Genomic DNA, 22,864 nt, shown 5'->3' with positions numbered 1-22,864 from the left:
CATGCTCCCTGTCAGCTCCACGCAGGCCGGTGCCCTGATGCCTCACCAGCCTGCCCGCGGGTGACAGGGGCTGGGAGAGGGGAAGAAGATACTGGGGCACACTGGCACACTCAGGGGAGCACCTCCCCGTGCCCAGTGCCCTGTGGGCGTGCAGGAGGACACGACATCCCGGCCCTGCCCTGCTACTGGGGCACACTGGCACACTCAGGGGAGCACCTCCCCGTGCCCAGCGCCCTGTGGGCGTGCAGGAGGACACGACATCCCGGCCCTGCCCTGCTGCAGGGCATCACAGGCTCCGTCCCTGGCAGCCCTGGCTGCAGGCGAGGGCTCAGCGCCGGCGGCAGAGCACGGCCTCGCAGTCCTACGGCTGCGCTGAAATACGGCGGTGGGAAGTCCCCTACTGCTCCCCATGTAGCATTTTATCTTAATAACATTTTATCTTGGATGACAAGCCTGTATAATGTGGTTTAAAAGCCACGGCTACGCTGACACTGGAACGGGGGAAAGGAAAAAAGCCCTTTTCTCCCGTCTAATACATTTGCTGAGGTCACAACTTCCAAACCTCTCGCTGTATCTCGCTCGCCAAGCCGGGAGCTGCTTTGTAGAGCAGCTCAGAGAGAGCGGCGGGAGCTCAGCCCTGCTCCTCCCTCCCGCTCAGGGTTCCGGCTATAAAGGCTCCAGCTCTCGCTTTCCTTTGCAGTTTGGGCTGGGGGAGGTCTTTTCTTCTTCCCTTGCTCCGTGCAGGGAGTGCTGGAGGCTTTGAAGGGGGAACTGTGAGGCTTTGCTGCATCCCAAGGCTGGCGGGAGGCTGAGCCCCACCGAGTGACCTGCCCATCCCACCTGCAGGGCGGTGCAGGAGCAGGTAAAGCCACTTGCACCCCTGGCACAACCCCTGCACAGCCCAGAAGTGAAGCCAGCTGGGCTATCCTGCACCACACCAGCTGTCCCAGGGCCATCAGAGGGATCTGCCAGCAGATGGATCAGCACTCCTGCAGAATCCAGCCCTGCCCCAGCCCTGTAGCACCCAAATTTCCCAGGGATTGTGTCCCTGGTGGTGTGAGCACCGCAGCGGTGCTGCACAGCACGTTATCATTAAGGAGACAGCTATTCTGGTCTAATTGCCAGTGGTTCACAGAAAACATGGCAGCCTCTGCCTGCTCGGAACAGAACCGTGTAATCACCCTAAAGACAAAGGATGCCCGAAAGAAAGAATAAAAATAGAGATTAAAATAGAGAGGGGACAGAGGCAGGCAGCCAGGTTGACTTGGGGAGGGAGGAGACACTGACCCAGCAATGAGGGTTAAGCTCTTCTTGTGAGAGCTAATTTAAGGTCAGGCAAATCCTGCTGACAGATTATTTTTCACCTAAAACGTTCAGATCGGTGGCTCGGCCACGGCAGCACAGCAGGACCTGGAGAGCAGCTGGAGGAGCTGCTGGAGGTCCCACGGCCCAGGCTGGAGAACAGGACAGCCCTGTCCCTGCCTGGGACCCGGGTGAGCACACAGACCCTGCCCAGCTCCCCGGCAGCAGCCGGAGCAGCCCAGCAGCCCTTGCCAAGGTCCAGGCCAATCCCACCCTGTGCAGCCACCCTGCTGGTGCCCCAGGAGGGGTGGGAGTCTCCCCCCACCCCAGCCTGTCGCTCTGTCACCTCTGCTTTGCTGTGACAGACAGACAAGCCCCAGCTCGCAGGACCATCAATTATTCACACGCACTATTTCTGAATATTGATGTTAAAAGCAAATTCCCGGCTTGCCCCTCGCCTGCATTTCCAGTGGGATTTCCACGCCACAAGGACCCACATTCCTGTGGAGCCATCAGGGGGGAGGGAGACACGGAGGGAACTCCACTGCCACCAGTGGGTCTGCTGGTAGCGGGTCTGGGGGCTGCAATTCGGGAGCAGGACAAGAAGCCCCAGAGGCTGGGGAGTTTCCCAACCTGTTCCTGAGGGATTCAGCCTGGAAGGCTCAGGGAATGAAAGGATGTTTCAGCCAGAGACAAATGGAGCTTGCTCTCCCCCTCGATTGTTCACAGGAAAATATTTGTAAACAAACGCTTCCTGCTTGTGTTTATACAACTTTAAGAGACTTCAAATGGAAGCCTGCTCCCCACACTCTATCATTACCCTTCATTATTGCAATTTTCCAGGCTTTAGGTGGCTGGAGAGGGAAATCAGAGGATAATGCACCACTCTGAAAGCTGCAGGAAGTTAAACAGGGAGTGAAGCAAGCCCAAGCAAGCCCAGTGACACCAGGGGCACACGATGGGCACTGGCTGTGCAGACCCAGCACAGCTCCTGCATCCAGGAGACCCTTGTTTACTCTGCAGAGAGGTGACACAGAGGACAGCAAGGAAGGGTAGAGCAGGTAACGAGGAGTTTGGTAGTGCTGGATTATTTAGGAACCACAACAACCCTCCTGAGGGACCAAATGAGCCCTGATACACCACAAAGATAAATGATCGTGCCGGGATTCAGAGAAAGAACAACTCTGACCCTACGTGCCAAGAAAAACCAGCAAAGTGCTGCAGCCACATATGGAGAGAGGACGACTGGCCCAAAACACTAGGGAAGCTCATGTACCTGCTGTGCCCCTCCAGGCTGGAGAACCTCACCCAAGCCCAGGTCCCAGACCATCCTTACTCAACAGACCCCTCCTCCCTTGGCCTAAAGGTCCCCTGGTGATGGACTGAGTGTCCATCACACACAGACAGCTGAGATTTCACTGACTCGCTTATCATCATCAGTCGGTGCTGGAACAAAGATCAGCCAATGGACACTCTTGTAACAGAGAAGGGCACCAAAAGGAAATCTCATTTGTAGATCATTGCCTTGATATCTCAGCATTTTTTACTCCACAGCCCTCTTTTATACAGCCTTGTTTACTGCGCTGGTATCTCATCCCACAGATTCATCTCGGATCATCGTTAAGGTTCCTCCCCAGCTTGCAGAGATGCCTCTGCTTACCATAAAACTCTGTGTTGAAATTTCAGATTAATTAAAAGCTGCAAATTGCAAAGCCAGATGCGATAACTCACATCTTCACCCTTCCAAAAAAAAAAAAAGGGGAAGATGAGGAGAGTGTGAAAGCTCTTGGTTCATAGCACGGCCTGTCCCCCAAGATGTTCACCCCCTCCTCACTGCGACCCATGAGCTGAGCACCCACTGCCATCGAGGGCCCTGAGAGACACCTCTCACGTGGCAGAGTCACACACAAGCCCCAGGAGGGTTCCCACCTTTCCCAGTAACACCCCCAGTGATGATGGCACTGCTCGGCGCCTGCCTGCTCACACGGGCGCTCTGCAGGAGAGGCGATGCTGCAGAGGGCACCCTGCCAGAGGTGCCCTGTCCCCGGGCAGCAAGGGAGCCCCACGGCCACCCAAATCCACCGGACCAAGCTCTGCTCTGCCCCGAGCCAGGGCCAGGCTGGCGGGAGCGGGTCCCGCCGCAGCTGCGGCAGCGCAGAAAGGGGACAGACGGGATCCCCCCCGGGCCGGGGACGCTGCTCCTCGTGCCCAAGGACACTCACGCAGCCGTGACCACCATCTGCTCACTGGCAGCACGAGCCAGCTCGGCCTCCAGCGCAACGGCATCGCCTCGGCGCAGGCACAGGGGTCACCCCCTGCTCCCTGCCTCCCCAGCCCCGGTCCAAACACCACCTTCCTGGCACTCCACTTACACCTCTAAGAACAGCCCACCAGGGGGAAGAGGGGTTGTTCAGTACCTCCAATTCCTCCCCGTTTCCAGCTCCCCTCCAGGAGCAGTGCCCAGTTTGACTGGTGCTCCCTCCCACTGCCCTCATCCCATCACTCCGCAGGCACCCTCAGGAGAGGGGCAGGCACCAACATCCCTCCACTCCTGAGCTCCCACTCACTGCAGAGCTCTTAATGCATTTCTTGGCCAAGGGTGAGGAGATTAAACACTCTGTAGAAGGCGAGCTGACACAAGCTGACAGACCTGAATCTTCTGCACATGCATAAGTGCCAGTCCTCATCACAAGGACGCTCATGTGCCAGCCTCATACCTATCACTTGGGCTGGGAGTCAATCTAAATAAAGCAAATTCACTTGTTCTGATGGGGAGAGGGAGTTGCTGGGCTGTCATAAGGTTGAACTCAGCTGGCATCATTCTAAAGTAGAAGGTGCTGCAGGAACAGAAAACACAGGGTTTCCAGCCTCCCAGGAGCAAGAGGAAGGGAGTTTTGCTTTGCTTGAAAGCAGCCATGCCAGGAGACAGCAGTCAGCCCCAGGCCCATGGCTGTGAGGAGCTGGGCTGTGGAGTCACAGAATCACAGAATCATTTAGGCTGGAAAAGACCTCCAAGATCGTCAAGTCCAGTCTTTGACTGATCCCCACCTTGTCCCCCAGCCCAGAGCACCAAGAGCCACGTCTGGTCATTTCTTGAACACCTCCAGGCATAGGGACTCTGCCACCTCCCTGGGCAGCCCCTTCCAATTCCTGACCACCCCTTCCATGATGAAATTTTTCCTGATGTCCAGCCTGAACCACCCCTGATGCAGCTTGAGGCCATGTCCTCTCATCCTGTTCCAGGTTGCCTGGGAGAAGAGGCCAACCCTCACCTGGCTACAACCTCCTGTTAGACATAAGTGCCAGTCTCTTGCTCCAGGGGTGGGAGAGACCCCAGAAACCCTGCAGGAACACGGATTTCTCCCTTGGTGGGGAGGACCACCTTGTGCTGCTGCCTGCTGGGGCCCAGCCTTGTCCATCCCACCCTATTCATGGGCCAGAGCTGAGACCAGAGCACGGCCTGGCACGTGGCTGACTCCTCCTGCCCACCTGAGCCAGTACTGCCAGGATACCAAATTTCACCTTATTCCACTCCAACACAGAGCCCAGCCACACCACAGAATCCAAGAATGGTTTGGGTTGGAAGGGACCTTAAAGACCATCTTGTTCCACCCCTTGCTACGGGCAGGGACACCTTCCACTAGACCAGGTTGCTCCAAGACGTGTCCAACCTGTCCTTGAACACTTCCAGGGACAGAGCATCCTCAACTTCTATCCCTCTCCTTCCCTCCTACCTCCCAGTGCTTGGCTGCAAGGATTAAGACTCATTTCCAATGAAGTTTTCATTATTTTCTGCTCTTCTTCTTTATTCCCCAACTCATTTGCATTACAAAAAAATTAAACAAAAGCTGCTTTTTTGAATCTCCACTCATTACTCCCATTACATTTGTTAACATCATTATCTTCAGCTGAAGATGGCAACTATTATCAAATGTTGCAGAGCTGCTGCAGACCTCTTGCTATATTACTCCAGAAAATTGCTTTAATGCTTATGCTTTTAGCGGTTTGAAAAAAACCAGCTATAGCATTAGAAGTCATAAAGAAGATAAAAAAGTGCATCACTTGATAATATGTGCGTTTTTTCCCCCTTCACACTGAAACATAAATACATAGTGGTAATGCAGGATGCAAAAGCTTTTCCTCCTGTACCTTGATCCGCCACAGACCCTCCGATCTGACCCTCAGATTCACCTTCTCTCTCTCCAACACTTTTCTTCAAGAAAAAGTGTTATAATGAAAGCTGGGATCAAAAGGAAAACACGCCAAAGATGACACAGTTCGCTTTTTCCAGATTATGGCAAAATAACTCTGAAAAAGGAGAGACAGTGCTAACAGCTCAGGGCAAGGGTGCTGAATCCCTGGATTTAGGGGCAAGGAAAGCCCTGAGGGACTGAGCTGCCCAGGGAGCAGAGCAGGCTGAGGTGGCCCTGGCACAGAGAGGGTGGTGAGGAGGGGTCTGTCACCCTCTTCAGAAGACACAGGCACTGCTGCTGCTGCCATGGGAAGCAGAGGAGCAGCCCAGGGATCCCACTGGTGCTCCATGAGGGAAGATGCCTGGAGTGCCAGTGGCCTTTAGGCAGGAGGGAGCAGTGCTGGGACAGGAGAGGCTCTGCCTGATTTTAAACACACATTACAGAACTGAAATTTTCATTATAATTAAATGCAAACCCCTCTAAGTTCAGAGCTCTGGCTGCAACCCCAGGGACTCTCTGAATGTGAGATGGGGGTTTCTCTGGGCCCTGTTCAGAGCCAAAGAAATCTGACAGCAAAAGCCTGTCCCAACAGAGTCCCAACACAGCTCACAGGGGGAAACAGTGGCATCACATTCAACATCCAGCAGCACCATCTCTCCTGACAGATCCAGGAGAGTCCTGTTGCCTTTGTGGGTGCATCTCTGCTCCCTGCTAACAGTTCAGTGGGTCTAATGACAGGGATATGTCTCAGGGTCTCAGTGCCTCTTGCTTTCAACTGGAAAGCAACACAGATGACCCTCAGAGCACTGATAACATCTCTGCTCAGCTTGGCTCAGATAGCTGGAAGGGAGTCTTAACCAAGAAAAGAAGATTAAAAAAGAAGGAGCTAAATGCAAGCGTGCAGAAGCTGGAGAGGCAAGATTTGGCAGGGCAAAAAGGAATTGGGATTGGGGCTTCCGAATCCCCCTTCCAAGGAAATGATGTGTCTCCAGGGTCACCATGAAAACAAAATATACACAAGAAATTCTTCCCTGTGATGGTGGGGAGGTCCTGGCACAGGCTGCCCAGAGAAGCTGTGGCTGCCCCAGCCCTGGAAGTGTCCAAGGCCAGGTTGGACAGAGTGTGGAGCAACCTGGGCTAGTGGAAGGTGTCCCTGCCCATGGCAGGAGGTGGAACAAGGTGATCTGTAAGGTCCCTTCCAACCCAAACCATCCTGTGATTCCATTCTAAAGGCTTCCAGACACAGTTGTTGAGGAGCAGAAGGGGCAGAGACCCTCATGGCAGAGGTGAAGGACAGGAGGAGGCGGAAGGGGAGTAGCAAGAAGGTGGGAGCGAAGGATCCACTGTAAACCACGGGAACTGCTCACACATCACAGTGCAAAGAGACATCAAACACGGCCTGAGCGGGCACAGGGAGCAGGGCAGAGCCCAGGGTAAGGGAGAGAGGAACACAGGAGCAGGGCAGGGCTGTGCTGCCCCTCAGCCAGGCCATTCCTGCTCCGAGGATGTGGCAGCACAGCTCAGCAGCCGGGACTGTGCACAGACCCCGCTCCAGCACCGCCGGGGCTGATTTACGGAGCCGGCAGGAGAGGTCAGATCTCAATAGGCTTTCATCGATCAGCTAATTAAACTGAGGCAAAACAAACATAATGAACGTCAAAATTTACAACCCCTGCCACGGGTTCAGGTGCAGCCGGAGCCCAACCCACCCATTTCTCTCCTAACAAGCCTGGACGGGCTGGGCATGCGAGGGAGACCCAGGCACCTCTCCAGAGCAGGCAGGACGTGCAGGGACTGCACTCCCACCTGCAGCACCAATAATACCACTAGTATTCGCTACAGTAGTAGGAAACTGCCAAGGTTTGAGGCAGCACAGAGGTGCTAAAGGCTGCCAGAAAGGAGCCCAAAGCGTGTCTGTCCCCAGACACGGGGCCCAGCACGCTCGGAGGGCGGCACGTGAAGCGTGACACCAAAATGACCTGCTTTAACCACGCACGAGTGCCAAACTCACACGAGCCCGTGCTGCGAGTTCACGCTTGGTCACACAGCCCACGAGACCCACACAAAGAGATTTAAATTATCACTGTGTTTTCCATCAGGCTCTCGGTGTTGGTTTAAGCTGCCCAAACAAATAATTATGGCCTTATCTCCATCACGCAGCAGCATTAGCCACAATTCATCATTTTTAGCTTGTTTCAGACGTTGTGTACATACGGATAAACAAAGAAGAAATTCAGCCATTCACATTTCCTAGGACCTGGCACTGCAAGATGCCAACACGGTGCAGACGGGCATTTGGTTAAATCTGCTCTCGACTACAACAAAAATATGATCTCCAAAGAACTCTTCTCTGCAGGAAGGAGAGACACGTGTGTGTTTTTAACAGCTTCTGCAAACGAGACGATCATATCTGCAGGGCTGAGGTGTGGAAACGATGCTCAGCGAGGGCACACATGGATGTGGTCCATACCTGTGGGCTCTCTTCCCTTCCCCAACCTTCAGGCAGGAGATCCCCCACCAGATGTTATGCAGCTGCAAACTAGAGCCGGTGCCCTCAGCACCCAGAGCACTGGAGGAGCCAAGTGGCTCTGCTGGATGTCAGGGAGGAATCCTGACACAGGCACTCCAAAACCTGGCCCACCACCAGGCTCACCCGGAGAGCCGGGGCGGAGTTAACTATAACTCACACGCCATCCCTAGATAAGACACGACAGGTTATGCCAGAGCTCTGCCAAGAAAGATCAGGGAGATGATTATGAAGTTAATTCTTGACACCGTCGGGCGCGTGTTGTACATCTATTGTATGCAATAGCCACAGCTCTTGTTTAAACAACGGGACGTGCCAGGATGTCGGATTGATTATACAATAGCTGAGCACGGGGAGCAGCACTGAGTGCATGGAAGTCGGCCAAGAGGCAGAGGGAGTTCACCTGGGGCAGCCAACAATCACCTCCCTGGAAGGAGCCACGTGTCTCACATCCCATCTGGGAGGGAGAACCAGGCTGGGCACTCACCAGCCCCCCAGGTGATCACCAGCCCTCACCCAGGGGCTGCTTCCTAACTCCTGCTCCTTGTGAACGCTTGTGCCTTTGCACAGCTTTACTACTGGGACGAGTATGAGCGTGAAAACAAGATGTAGAAACATTAACGCTTCTCCTGCTCGGGAGGCGCCTGTGAAACCGCAGCGTTCAGAGACACTGCAGTGCCAGGCACCCTCACCACCGAGTCCTGGGCCAGCACTGCACATGGAACACACGAGCTGCAGGCCAAAGGGACAATAAATGACACCCGAGGAGCATCTCCAGTGGTGGCAGCAGCTTCCCCTGCCTGCAGCACACTGTTCCTCCCCGATGCAAACCAGATCTGGTTTGCACGGAGAAGCAGCTACAAGTGATCAGTCAGGGGCTGGAGCAGGGTCTGGTGAACACAGAGTGATGACCAGCACAGAGTTTTCATTTCAGCCACAATCAAAACTCCCCAGTAATGGGGTAGCACAGGCCCTGTCCTTCTCCTTCACCAACACACGGCAGGTCTCAGTGTCTGCATGGGCATTTCTTCCCCAGACCCACGAGAGCATTTACAGCCCTCCACAGTGCCCAACACTGAGCACCAGGCTGGCTTGGGCAAGAGAAACCACTTCTGCACAAGCCCAGGCTGAGTCTGCCTGTAAGGGGTACCCCTCACTGAGGATGTCCAGCACAGAGGGAAAAGTGGGCATGGGGAGGCTGGGGAGGGGTGACAGCACCTGAACAGGGACCCAGCTGGTTGTGACATGCTCAGCCATGACAATTTACAGTTTTAAAGCTGCTTTCAGTGGAAAGACCCAGAACAGGCAACGGAGGCTCTGGAAAGGAATATTAAACACTGCAGAAATAAAAGGTATTGCTCAAGAGAAAACATAACAAGGCTGAAACCCAGCGTGGTGCAGCCTTCAGATGAAATGGAGATGAGCTGCGAATGAATTGCTCCCTCTTGGGGGAATTTCTGCCTTTTTAAGGAGGAGGGCACACCCGTCCTTCCCCGAAGGGTGAGGGTGGGATGGAGCCCAGGGGTGCTCTCCCAGGCTGGAGCAGCAGCATGCAGAACCTCTCTGTCTGACCATGCCATGGCACTCCCACCTGGGCCCTGCCATCACCTCCATCACCAGGAGAGCCAGCTGGGCACCCATCCCACCCTGGGGAGGGTCCCCATGCAAAAACCAGAGAACAGGAGCCCAGGCAGAGGCTGGAGTTCCTGAGGCACAGAGAAGGGAAGGTGTAGGTTGGATATTAGGAAAAGGTTCTTCCCCCAGAGGGTGGCTGGGCACTGAACAGGCTCCCCAGGGCAGTGGGCACAGCCCCAAGGCCGCCAGAGCTCCAGGAGTGTTTGGACAACGCTCTCAGGGACAGGGTGGGATTGTTGGGGTGTCTGTGCAGGGCCAGGGGTTGGACTGGATGATTCCTGTGAGTTCCTTCCAAATCAGGACATTCTGTGATTCCATGACCCCCTGCCTCTCCCCCAGCCCTGCCCGGGGTCCTGCCATACCCCCAGCCCTTCCACACGCCCTAGTTCTCAGTGCCATGTGGTTGTACGAGAATCTCAGTTTCCAGTTAAAAATAACACCAGTCTCTAGCCCTCAAAGGTGCAGAAAAACGTGACCTCTAAAAATCCCGAAACTGAAAGGCAAAGCAAATGAGTCCCAAATTTGTCTACGCTATAAACGTCAATTTCTTTTTGAAAGAAATGAATGTTTTTGATGAATGTTTTCTTGAATGCCTGCTTTTGGCAGTGCTGCCATCTGTGAAAAATCTCTGCCACGCTCGCTATTAAGATTTCATTTCCAAGAAGAGCTCATAGCTGCTTTAATAAATGGTTAAAAGATTGTCAGGAGTCCAAAGGGCCAGCAGCTTGTTTACCACAAGTGGCTTCTGTCACCAAGTAAAGCACCTTTGACTGATAAGCTTAGAGCCCGCCAGACCACATGCAGCTTCCTCGCAGCCCTCTAACAAGCGACACTTTCAGAAGCACTTTAGCTATGTTGGGCACTTAGGAACCTAATCCCTATCGACTCTGAATGAGATTTATGGCCCTGAATGGCCAGCTTGCTCGTGAGAGGTCCCTGGGTCATGCTGAGCCTTGCAGAGGCTTCACCCAACATCCCCCAGTCCTGTGTTGGCATTTTAACACCATTCATCAACAAAAAGCACAAACCCCCACTGGGGTGAGCCCCCAGCCCAGACCTCAGTGTGGGCCCTGCAGCAGCACCCACAGCACCAGGCGCTGCCAAAATCCTTCAGGAGGGGCCGAGGACACATCCAACAGCCCCAGCCCGGGCTGTGCCCACCAGCCTGGCACTGGGGAGCCCCTGCAGGCAGTCCTGGGGTGGCACAGAGCAGCCTACCCTGCTCTGAGGCTGCTCTGAGGCTGCACACCCCCCGTGCATCCCTGTCACAGCAGGGGTGGCAAAGGGCAGCGATCCGAGGAGCCTTCCTTTGGCGTGTCAGCACCAAGGCTCCCCGGCTTAGCAAATGGAGTCCTGAAATGGCTGGTGTATTTGTAGATCCTCTGCGTGACTGAATCAAGAGGAACAATAAGATCTTTTTCCAGATTCGGCAAACATCAGTATAATAAAAAAAATTAATTATATGCTTGAACACATGCACCAGAGCAATGCCCTGTATTTTCTCCTAATTGTTCTCCAAGCCTTGCAGAGCCACATTTAAATAAAAATGAAGCAGTTATTTAAACCGCAATTAAAGATGGAGCAATTTATTTTTAAACTTGAACTATCGTCAGCAGAGCAGGAGAGGAGGAAGGGGGGCTGCCCTGGGACCCCCAATGCCACTGGAGCCACAGTGCCAGGTGCTCCATGAAGGATGGAGAAGGCACAGAGCACACACCCTTCCACCAGCCTCTCCGAGGAGTGCAGGGGCTGCATCCCGCTCCATCCCACAGCTCCATCCCACAGCTGGTACAGACCACAGCAACCTCTGAGCCCCCTGCCCCAACCCAGACCTTGGTGCCACTACAGGATTTGGGGTTTAAGCCCCTGGGAAGGTTTAGCCCTGACTCCAGAGCTGGGATCAGCTCCTGCCCACCCAGTGGGCAGACTCAGAGCAGGCACTGTGGATGCTTTGGGAGGCATCTGCACCTCTGGGCTCATTTGCTTCCAACCAGGTGCCCATCACCACAACCCCAGGTTCTCTCCCCAAATCCCAGCCAGGGGACTCAGCCCTGCCTGCCCCAGCAAGGTGACAGCATCCCACACCCGGAGCAGGGAGCACCCTCGACAGAAAGAGGCTGCTGGGAGGGGGCTGGGGAGGGAGGAAGAGCAGCAACCACAACAAAAACCCACCCTCTCTTTTCATAAGACAGCAGAATTTATCAGCCTGCAGCCCTTCACATCTGTCTCCTCATACAAAATGAAAGAGGCTTTGAAAAACAGAGGAGATGAAATAAAGCCGTCTGTGTGAGGAAGCTGGCATCTCTGCCACTGTCACTGTCACCATGGCAGGAATAATGACCGGGATTGTTTCTGCATCTGTGGATGTGCGCGGGTGCACGGGGAGGAGGGGGAGGCAGACACACTCCACCCCCACCCCCCCTCCCTGTCCACAGGCACCCCAACCCTGCTCTGCCCACTCGGGATGGGCTGGACACGCACACCCCACCCTCCCAGTGGACACACCAGCGGCGGGGGCACGAAGAAGGGATGACTTCAGCTCTGCTACACACAGCACCAGCTCCTCTCCCTCCACAGCCCAGCACAGGCCCCAGGGGCAGGTGGCTCAAGCTCACAAAAACATGTGGTTTGGGAAGAGGTTTGACCTGTACAGCTCTCACCTCACTTGGCTTTGCTGTAGCAATTACTGCTGGGTAGGCACTGCTCCCAGAGGAGACCCCGGGGCAGCAGGACAGGAGCCAGCAATGTCTTCACTCCATTAGGTGACACTTAAATAGAGGTATAAAAGGAGAAAGATTGGGGCTGGGTGGAGAACCTGAACACGCCAGCAAGCCCATTTCTCAGAGCTGGCTTTGGCATTTTCTCATGTTGATTCTTGTGACTGATGATCCTCGTGGGTCCCTTCCAACTCAGGACACTCTATGATTCCAGCCTATTCTGTGATTTTTTTTTAAGGGATTTTGGTGCATTCCAAGACCATCCTGCAGAGTGCTCCAGGCAGAGGGGTGGCTCCCAAGGACCCCTCAGGCAAGGTGGTCCATGGCTGAGCATGGGTTGCACCCCTGTGCAAAGCCCCCCGAGCTCCAGCCCCGTGCCCAACATCCACACCACCCTGCCCAGCACATGGAGTGGTGATCACAGCCTCAGCTCGAGCTAACCCACACCCCAGAGGGGAGCTCTCTGCTGGCAGGAAGGCCTTTAAAATGCACAAGAGCATTAGAATTTAGCAAGTACATTCTGAACAGGGAGACAAGACCACTGCCCTTGTAATTCAGCGAGGACCTGGATCCTCCAGGCTCAGCCCTACGGGCAGGCAGGAACAGTGGTGGGTTCAGCAAGGTGCAGAAGGCACATGTAGCACCAGGTTTCATTATACAGCTCAGCTCCATGGGAGCTGTGCCCCGTAACCTCCTCTGAGGGCTGTGCTCAGCAGAGAATCCTCTCACAAGGACACACAGAGCACAGCCCAAGGGTCTCCCAGCTCCTCCAGGGAAGCCCAGGCACCTTGTAAGGTCAAGAACACATCACCACAGGAGGTTAATCAGCCTCTGGCTGCACCTCCAACCCCCTCCTGCCCACGTCACTCCCCTTCCCTACATGTCACCACTGGGGTGCTCCAGGGGACTTCCCTCTTTTTCCCAGCTCCTCTGCCATTTCCTGCAAAATCTCAATGTGCAATTCAGAGCATGATTGGAATGATGTATCCTGCTACACAGAGTCACCCTGGGACCCTGGAGAGCCCAGACATGCATCCTTCTGGCTGCCACCAGCAGACCCTTCCTCCTTGCATCCCCTCTGACTGATTCCTTCCTCCTCCTGCTCTCTGCACTCCAGGAAGAGATTTAGAGCCCAGCCCACCTGCCTCCCATGGGATCTCCAAACCCTCAGCCATCCATCCCACTCTCTACCTGCCATTCATCCTTTCCCTACAGCACAGCTGCTCCTCGGGGTGGCCCAAGATTCCCACTTACAGGTGCCCCAAGGGACAGGGATGCCAAGTGTGAGATCAACAGCCCCTTTCCTTCTCCAAACCCCTCCGCAGCCAGCGAGGCCCTGGCGCAGGTTGCCCAGAGCATCTGTGGCTGCTCCATCCCTGGAAGTGTCCCAGGTCAGGGTGGACGGGGCTTGGAGCAACCTGGGCTAGTGGGAGGTGTCCCTGCCCATGGCAGGGGGGTGGAACTGGATGAGCTTTAAGGTCCCTCCCAAACCATTCTATGATCCCTTGCTCTGCCCTCCGCCACAGCTTCCCTTTCCTGCAGAAGCTGCCACAGCTCAGCAAAAGCCGCCAACAAAAGCTTTGGCTCAGGATGGCCCGAGCTCAGAGTCAGCAAATCTCCATTTGAGCCCTGCTACGGGGGTGATGGGGCTGGGGGCCTGCAGAGCCCAGGCACCAGGAGCACGAGGTGCCACGGGGAGCAGGGTGGCCACCCCGGCTGCTCCCAGAGTCCTGTTTACTTGTTGTGGTCCCTCCGTGTGCTCTGTGTGTGTGTGTGTGTGTGAGATTGTCTCCAACGTGACTCTGCATTATCAGGGCTATAATGAGTCCTTGTTAAAGTGGATTTGATGGAATAATTATATTCCAAAAAAACCTGCGGGAAAGCGCTCTCCCCTCTTAAAGGGCAGGATCATCAAACGTTCTCGCCACATTATTTGCAGTCACACCTTCTGCTGCATCTGCTCCTTTTAAAATCTCTAACTCCAATCTGATCTGAATATATAAATCTGAATTATCACAGCAAAAGGAGATGTGCTCACACCTTTTTTTATCTGTTGCCATGGCGATTAGATAAAATTCACGCCAAGTCTCTGGGGAAGGATGAAATGATTTCAGACAGAATCTCACCCCACTTGGTGAGAATAACGCCTGGAGCTACTTCCCTCTGTAACAGGTCTGGGCACATGTCGAAGCCAGAGAGGGTGGCAAGGAGTGGGGGAGAAGGCAGGACACCTTTAGAGATCTCGAGGCCGACAGGGGAAAAGGTTTTGCAGCACCCCCAGACAGGGTAGGACAGGACAACGCTCGCTCCCATCACATCAGGCGGCTCCAGGCTGCGAGTCAGCCCGGCCCAGGCAGAGTGACAAAATCCAGATGAAAAGGCCAACTCCTGGCCAGCCTGCTGCCCAATGGTCACAGCACCTCCTCGGAGTTGCCTGTGTGGATTGCTCCCTGCACATGCCAGGAGGGAGCAGGGCAGGCAGCAGCAGCCCAGGCTCCCTCCTCTCCATGGAAAGCAGCAGGTCAGAGCCACCAGCCCCGTGCTCAGCCACAGGGGACAGCAGGGACAGGGCAGCAGGGTGGCCTCGTGCCCAGCACGCTCAGACCCGCAGCCTCCTCCTTTAAACCAGCTGGGTTATTGTTATTATTCAGGCCAAACCAAACCAAAACACCAGCAGCTGGACGTGACCCCCAGTAACTTCTCTGTGTCTCCAAACCTCTCCACGAGGACAAACACAGAAACAAGGGCAGCCTTTCGCCTCACCGTGTTTATTCTGTCCTAGCTTCCAGCTTTTCTCCAGGAACAGGAGACTTGTGTCCTGCAGAATAAGCCTATTGACTCAAGGACAATGCTGAATTATCCAGGTCCTGGCTCTTCTGCCCCTTGGATCATCCCTCCGTGCCCTGTGGCACACAATGCCCGGCTGGGAGGGAATGCTGTGCCCACAAATCCAACCTCACGCCTCATCCCGGGACTCACCACGTCCTGGGATGGATTGCAGTGGGATTTGTGTGAGTTTCCATTTCTGCCATTTCAGAAAAAAAACCTGTGCCAGTGGCGAGGTGCAGCAGAGGAGAGAGAACATTTTGGGGGGTATTGGCCACACGGAACCACAAGGCAGCTGCTGTACTTTCATTGCCCACATCACTAAACAGCTGCTGAGACGAGTCAAAGAACCCCATAACCAGCCTTGGGGACACCAGAGGACGGGGTAGAAAGGGTTGTGCAGGTCAAATGGAGCTCATATCTGAAGCACCACAACAGATCAGCTCAGCTATTTTGGAAACTCCTGAAAGGCTCAACCCATAACATGCACAAAAACACGTCTAAAACTTCACAGAACTCCTTTTTTTTTTTTTCCCAGCTCCATCCTTCTGGCAAGTTTTACGTTTTGCTTTCCAGAGAAAAGGCTTTGTGGATAACCAATGACTAAGTACATCCTCATCTCAGCAGCCCTTGGAGGATTTGTATTAGGCTGGTGACAAAGGCAGCCCCCTCAGAAACGGCGGTACCTTGAGAAGTGCTGTATTTAGATTTTTCCAACACAACCTGTCAAGTTACACGACACCAAAGCAGCAAATAGCAGCTCAGCTCTGGGTTTGCCAGGCCAGTAATGCTCACTGCCTCCAAATCCTGCTGCCCTTGCCAGTCCTGGTGCCAGCAGGCTGGGCAGGACGGGTGCCAAGCGCTGTCAGCTTTCCCTCGAGCTGACACGATGCTGTCACACCTGAGAGCACCACAATTTGCTCTCCAGGGACACCACAGAGAGCCACCCAACAACGCTGGAAGTGCACAGGCACGTGTGTGCTCACAGGGTTGCAAAAGCCAAGCAGTGCTCAAATAAAAGCCTTGCAACAACCCAGCAGGGCCTGAAATGGTCCAAAAATCCACTTTCTAGTGTCTCAGGTAGCTGCCCATATTGTTTTTGTGAGCTGCAGCTGGACACACACCCCAGGAGTGCCCACACACGTGGGACCCACACACAGTAATAACAAAATAATAAAATAAAAGCTGTTTGCAACGTTGAGTTCTTAAACTGGTTTGTAGCAGGACTTCCTCATGGAAAAGGGCGAGGGGTGTGTAAAACACTGCCGTGCTCCCATCCTTCCCCTCAAACACACATCAAGATTCATCAGTAGCAGCCGAGTTTGAAATCCCAGCCCGGGTGTGAGGTGTGATTCTCCCCCCAGCCCTCTCCAGAGAGCATTGCTGCTGCCCTGCCACGCACACCCTCCTACACGGAGCCCCAGAGTCTGCAGCAAGGCTGGGAACGCCAGGCAAGATTGATTCTGATGTGAGCACCAGCAAAGCAAATGGCTTTTTGAGAACCCTGTAATTTCCCTGCAACCCCTGACTTCACTAAACACACAGCTTCCGACGGCAGCACGGTCAGGTGGGCACTAAACAAAAATGAGCTGCACTAATGATGATTTATGTGCCGGATAACCTGCCATAAAGAATTTATCTTTGATTCTGGGGTATGTTACCCTGGTGCCAAGTTAACCAAATAACTTGCCACGCAAGCCTGGGGAGGCAGGCAGCTCTTCAGCAGGGCTCTCACCAGCAAGGCACCACCCTGTACTCACCAAACCCACCCCAAGCCCCCACCAAGAAAGCAGCAGGGCTTGAGTGAAGAGACACCAGAGGTTGGGAGCCCTGTAAGCCCAATTAAGCAGAAAAAGAATCATCAATCACAGAATCACAGGATGGTTTGGGTTGGAAGGGACCTTCAAGCCCATTTCATTCCACCCCCTGCCATGGGCAGGGACACCTTCCACTATCTTAGGTTGCTCCAGCCTGGTCTTGGACACTTCCAGGGATGGGGCAGCCACAGCTTCTCTGGGCAACCTGTGCCAGGGCCTCCCCACCCTCACAGGGGAGAATTTCTTCCTAGAACCCGAGAAAGCTCACAAAAGGGTCACCCCAGACACGTACAGAGGCAGAGGCTTGAGCTCACGAGAGCAGCAGCCCCAGGGGAAATGCTCACTGCCCCTATTTCTGAGCTACAAATACTTCAGTTTGGTTGGGGAAAAGTTATTTACTGTGAAAACAGTCACTTAAAAGAAGTTTGGTGCCACAGAGAAGGTTGGATGGAGATTTCCCCTGCTCTGTGCATCAGGACTGTTCCTCCCCTGCTGCATCTCAGCTTGCTGGGAAGATGCCCAGCCTTCCACAGGGAGCACTAGAGCAAAGTTTCAGGGAAAGCAGAGAGTTTGGCACACCGAAGTCAGGAGAGAACACCACGTTACACAGCCAGCTGTGAGCACAGCTCGAGTGCACTGCTGACAGTCCTTCCACACACCTTTCCTCCTGCAGCAGTCTCACTGTGCTGAAGGCACTGCTGCGACCAGGGGGGGCCCTGGGGCCTCAGCACCACATCCCAGCTCTCCTCACCTCCACTCCATTCCCTCCAAACAGCAGGGATCCCTCCTCCTCCCCACTTAGAACCAGGACAGAAGCAGAAGATCAGCAGAGGTCAGGAAAAGAGTGTATTTTTGGTAACAGCAAATCCAGTTTTAGCTCTAACACACCAGCAACAAAAAAATAAGCTTCAGGCAGATACTATATTTGTAATCTAACGGCACAACATGTTTGCTTGTGTTGACTCTGCACTGTAACACAATTTATATGTTCTGTCTTTAGGGTAATTATTGCTTTAGAATGTTAAAATCGTTCCACCCTAATTAAATCATCATATTAAAAAATCCACTGCCACAGCAAAGTTGGGAACAAGTCTGGTTAAGATCACACAAGTGCACGGGTGCTCGGTTGGCAAAATCACCGCCAAGCCCACTGGCCACAGAATCCTGAACCACCAACTTCCCAGGAGGTGCTGCCAGAGCCAGCCTACACTGAGGAAACAACACCTTGGGTTGTCCTGCTGAGGGGTCTCGTTTCCCACTCATCAAACAGCACGAGCCCATGGCGGGCAGAGCATCACCCACATCACCCACCAGCATCACCCGAGCGCCTTTCACCCCAGAGATGGACACCACAAACTCCTCAGCCCCATCCACCACGCCGAAATCCACCTCACGTTCCCTCAGCCACAGCCATTTCCTGCACAGAAAGGCTGGCAAGGCCAGTCTGTCCCCCTGCCAAAGGTCGGGAGCACCACTTCCCTCCGCCTGGCTCTGAGTGCACGTGGGCCGTGCTGAGTCAGCACGTTGGCTGCACCCAGGAGGCACAGCCCACCAGCAAGAGCCACCACAGACCTCAGGAGAACCTGTCACCCCCCTCCAGGTGAAGTACTTTGCTCCTTAAGCTCCTTAAGGAAGAAGCATCCGTGCCAGAGGGATTAGAGCAATGGCCTCCCCTGCTCGGTCAGTGGTGCCCCAGCCCCGCTCCCGGCAGCATCTGCTCCTCCCGGTGGCACCGAGACCCGGAGGAGCATCAGGACTTGCTGACCTGTGAGCAAATATCAAGCACAGAGCACTCACTTTGGGCCAAATCCTTTAATTGTCTCTGGATGCCCCGGGGACAGCAGTATTGATTGCTTTACTATGGCTCACACAGGCTGTGCCGGGCAGCCGGCGCTGCCATCAATAGCGGCTCCGCCGAGGAGCCAAGAGGTCACCCGGGTACATGGGGATGTGGGACAGCCCCACGCTGTGCCAGCACCTGCCCACAGCCCACTCAACACCTGTGCCAGGCCAGGCAGGAGCACCTGCCAAAAAGTCAAAGGAATTACCCAGAGGCCAAACACCCAGAACTGCAAAGTCCCTGCGTAAGACGGGCGATGCTGTCCCTCCCACAGCCCCTTTCCCACGGATGGACGTCGGTACCGAGCAGGACACGTCCAGGACTACAAGGCAGGAACATGGGACAGGGAGGCCAAGCAGCTTCCAGCATGGGAAGAGGCACAAAATGCCATTTTTACCAAGTTTCTTTCCCTCTGACTGAATCAGCTCTGAAAAGTCACAAGAGAAGCTGAAATATTGACATGTGCATCATCCTGACAACACGAACACCAGCCCTGGCTGCAGGAGCCGGGACACGGACAGCAAGGTAGGTGCTTTCCCTGTTATCCAAGCCCTGGTGCCAGGTACCCAAAGCACCAGGCAGAGACCAGGACAGGGCACATGTGCTGCCACACTGACACTGAGCCACGCTTACACCCGACCACGGCACCTGGGAGACCCCAGACATGACACATCTGCTCACACCAGCAGTGCTGCCCAGTCTGGAGCTGCAAGATCACCAATAGAAGCCTCTGCTCGGGCAGCACAGGCACAGACAAGGAGCCAAAACCAGACCCTCCACAACAGCGACTGTCACACATGGCAAAGCAGGTCCGATTTCCAAGAGAACAGGTGCTCCTCTCTTACCTGGGATGATAGAAACGGTGTCTTTCTCCCAGGATATAACACTAACGTATTCCTGCACTGAAGAGGGGATGAGGCACTTGAAAACAGCCACGTTTCCACGCATCGACCTTTGGTCCTCCACCCGAACGGTGTACGGTTCCCTGAAAACTGTGGAGAAAAGCAGATGGTTGGTAGCACGACAGTGCTGGAGGAAAACACACTTCCTTTTGCTTTAATCCCACGTTTCCCAAACAAACCAACCCACCCAGCTACACACTGCTTCCATCCCATCACCTTCCCGGGAAGGGAGTGGCCCTCTGTCGGGGAATGCAGTGCTGTGCTCAGCATGCAGGGGGGCTCCTGGCCCGGGTCCTGCTGCTGGAACCCTGCCACGGGCCCCAGCACCACCTGAACTTGCCAGATTCAGTGTGGGGACCAAGGACATTTTGTAGCTCTAAAATTCCTTTTGCCTCTGGATGCCGAAAATGCGGCTGTGAGGCACCTGGGAGAGACACAGAGCCTGGCACCCTCCAAAATCCACCAGGGGAATATTGAGGGCAGCAGATGACAATTTTCCAAGCCATGCCACATGTCCCCTACTCCTCAGGGAGAGGCACATCCCTTCGAGAGCTCCACGCTGCTCCCTGGACCAGCAACAAGGAACTCCCCAGTGCCACAGCATTCCAGGAGCACTCACTGGGTGACATGGAGCCACCTCAGCCTCTTCAGCAAGATACAAAGATGTCACCAGCCTCAGTAACACAGGCACACACCATACACTCCTGAAGTTTAAGTACAAAATGCAGTTGAGGGCAGGTGCCTCCCTACTGGCGCAATAATTGTGCCCTGTAGGACATGGGTACGATTGTTATCACGAGAAATATATGTTCACTTCATCATCTAACAACACTCCCTGGCCAGAACAGAAGCAGCCCAACAAAACTCCTCAGCAGCCCCCAAAGGAAGGTGTTTTCCCTCAGTGGGAAGCTCCTGCTGGCATCACATCCCACACCTCACACAGACAAGGCAGCAGCGAGAGGGTGACAGTATTTCCACCTTGATTTCCCAGGCTTTTGGGGCACCCTGCCCAGAGATGGGGGTCTGTGCCACGAGGGCACAGGGGGAAGCCGGCACAGAAAGGGACTGCAGAGCCAAAGCAGATTAACCAGCAAAAGCTTCCTTAATCACCTGGAGCAGAGGTTTATTCACAGGCTTTAAAGGCCAGCAGGGACCATGAGGAGCATCCTGCATGCTCCCTGTCACCACGACAACCCCAGCTCGGGGCAAACCCTGGGCATGGCCCCCCCCCACTTGCCTCTGCATCCCTGACCTGTGCCAGCCCCCACAGACAGGACTCTGACCTTTTCCTGCCACCAGGAATAACCCACATGAGGGTAACACCTGTCCACAACCAGCACGCTGAAAACTTTCCCCTGGCTGCAGAGATTTGCTCCACGTGCCCAACGACAGCTTTCCCAAGGCTTCCAGAGATTTTCCCCCTCATATTTTCAATTTCAACTGCATTTTATTGAATTGCTGACTTTCTACACCTGTAATTGGCTTTATGTGCTGAACTGCCATTACAAAGCAGTGGAGAGTGACAGGGATGTGGGATGGCCAGGAGGGAGCAGGAGCAGGGGAATGTTTCACAGCCATTTCGGATGCCATAAAGCCAGAGCAGCTCAAGCCAGCTGGAGCCTTCCTGATGGCCCTCAGAGCCCCCACTGCACATCCACGTCTCCTGCTAATGGAGAGGGAGGCTGAGCTCCTGCTGACAGCATGGGTGCACTCAGCCCTGGATTAAGAGGTAGGAGAGCCAGGAGTCCCCCTCTGTGATCCCATGGCAGCCCTCAGCACGTGGGACCCCAGCAGAGCAGCCTGGCGGTGCCCGGCACGAGGAGGGTTTGCTACACCCCATCTGCTCCATCCCTCCTCCACAGAGCTGTGGTTTATAGGTAACCTGATGGTGCTGGTAAATAATTCACTCTGCAGAAGGGGGTTAATACCAATTTACTCTGCAGTACAAGGTATTAAAATAAAAAACCCTGTAGTCACTTCTGTCACGTTCCCTCTGCTAGCCCCACTTTTAATAGGTTACATAATGAAGCCATTCCTGGACTATTAGCCCTCCTCAGCCTGGTCAATAATTTACTCTAATGGCTTTTGGAATCAGCTCTTTGCCATATTCCTCCTTTTTTTCCTTTCTTAATAAGTCTTGGCAAGCTGGGGCTGGATGCTGCAGTGGGAACAGGGCTGTGGGACACTGAGGGGGTCTTCCAGCATGGACAGACGTGGTCCAGCTCCTCCCACAGCTGTGAAAGGCCTCTGTACGTGGTTGGATGAGACAGTTCACAGGGAAAGGACCTCTCCTGCCACCAGGCTGCAGCCACACCACATTCTCCAGGCACTCACTGGAGACCCCCAAGCTGCACATCCCACCCAGCACCCTCCGTGCAGCATCAATCGCTCCCATTGCAACAGCCCAACACAGCAGCCCTGGTCCTGCTCTTGATGGGCCAGCTGGCCCATCAACCCACGACAGCAGGCCATGGAGAAGACCAGAGGAAAACCAGCCCCTCACCCAAACCCCAGCGCCCGCGGGGAGCCCTCACCTGCTTTAACACGGATATTTGGGCTCCTGATTTTGCCAGCCGAGTTCTCCGCGGTGCAGAAGTAGTCGTTGTCGTGGATAAAGCTATTGAAGGCTGATGGCGAGAAGGGGTAGAGCTGCAAAGTCCCATTGGCATGGACATGCCTGATGTGGGGCACATCGTAGATGTCGTCGCCTGTGGCCAGGTACCACCGAAGGACGGCGCTGGGTGACCCCGCGGCCGGGCAGGGGATCACCACCCCCACTGTGCTGGAGAAGGTGACCTGCTGGAGGGAGTCGTTCACAAAGTAGAGGCTGGTTCCAACATCTTCAGCGTGTGCTGTGGAGAAAGCAGAGGCCGCAGGGGCGGGGGGTCACTGCAGGGATCACCAGTCCTGCTGGCACAGAGACCCCACGCGCGGCAGAGCAGGGCAGGGCAGCAGCATCAGGGCACGGCTGGAAGCACAAAGGCCACCTTCACAGGCCAGCGCTCCTGCTGCCAGCATGGATCAGGGATCACGGGCACCTCAGCAGGACAACCAAGGGCTGTGCAAGCGAGGACAGGTACCCAGGGCATCGCCCCAGGGCTTCCC

At 54.7% G+C, this 22,864-nt stretch overlaps 1 protein-coding gene across 1 annotated transcript in view; it reads right to left on the bottom strand.

Moving 5' to 3' along the window:
• The window catches only part of DSCAML1 (DS cell adhesion molecule like 1), a 93,303-nt gene extending 70,762 nt beyond the window's left edge, over positions 1–22,541 (bottom strand). The window contains 2 exon segments of the mRNA XM_029962095.1: positions 19,703–19,849; positions 22,294–22,541. Of these exon segments, the coding sequence (XP_029817955.1) occupies positions 19,703–19,805 (103 nt within the window). The 5' untranslated portion in view covers positions 19,806–19,849; positions 22,294–22,541.
• Positions 22,542–22,864: the final 323 nt, after the last annotated feature.

This window comes from Manacus vitellinus, unplaced genomic scaffold, assembly GCF_001715985.3.
Source record: "Manacus vitellinus isolate BGI_N305 unplaced genomic scaffold, ASM171598v3 scaffold_41_pilon, whole genome shotgun sequence".
Classification (NCBI taxonomy): Eukaryota; Metazoa; Chordata; class Aves; order Passeriformes; family Pipridae; genus Manacus; species Manacus vitellinus.
This window is presented reverse-complemented; position numbering and strand designations above follow the sequence as displayed.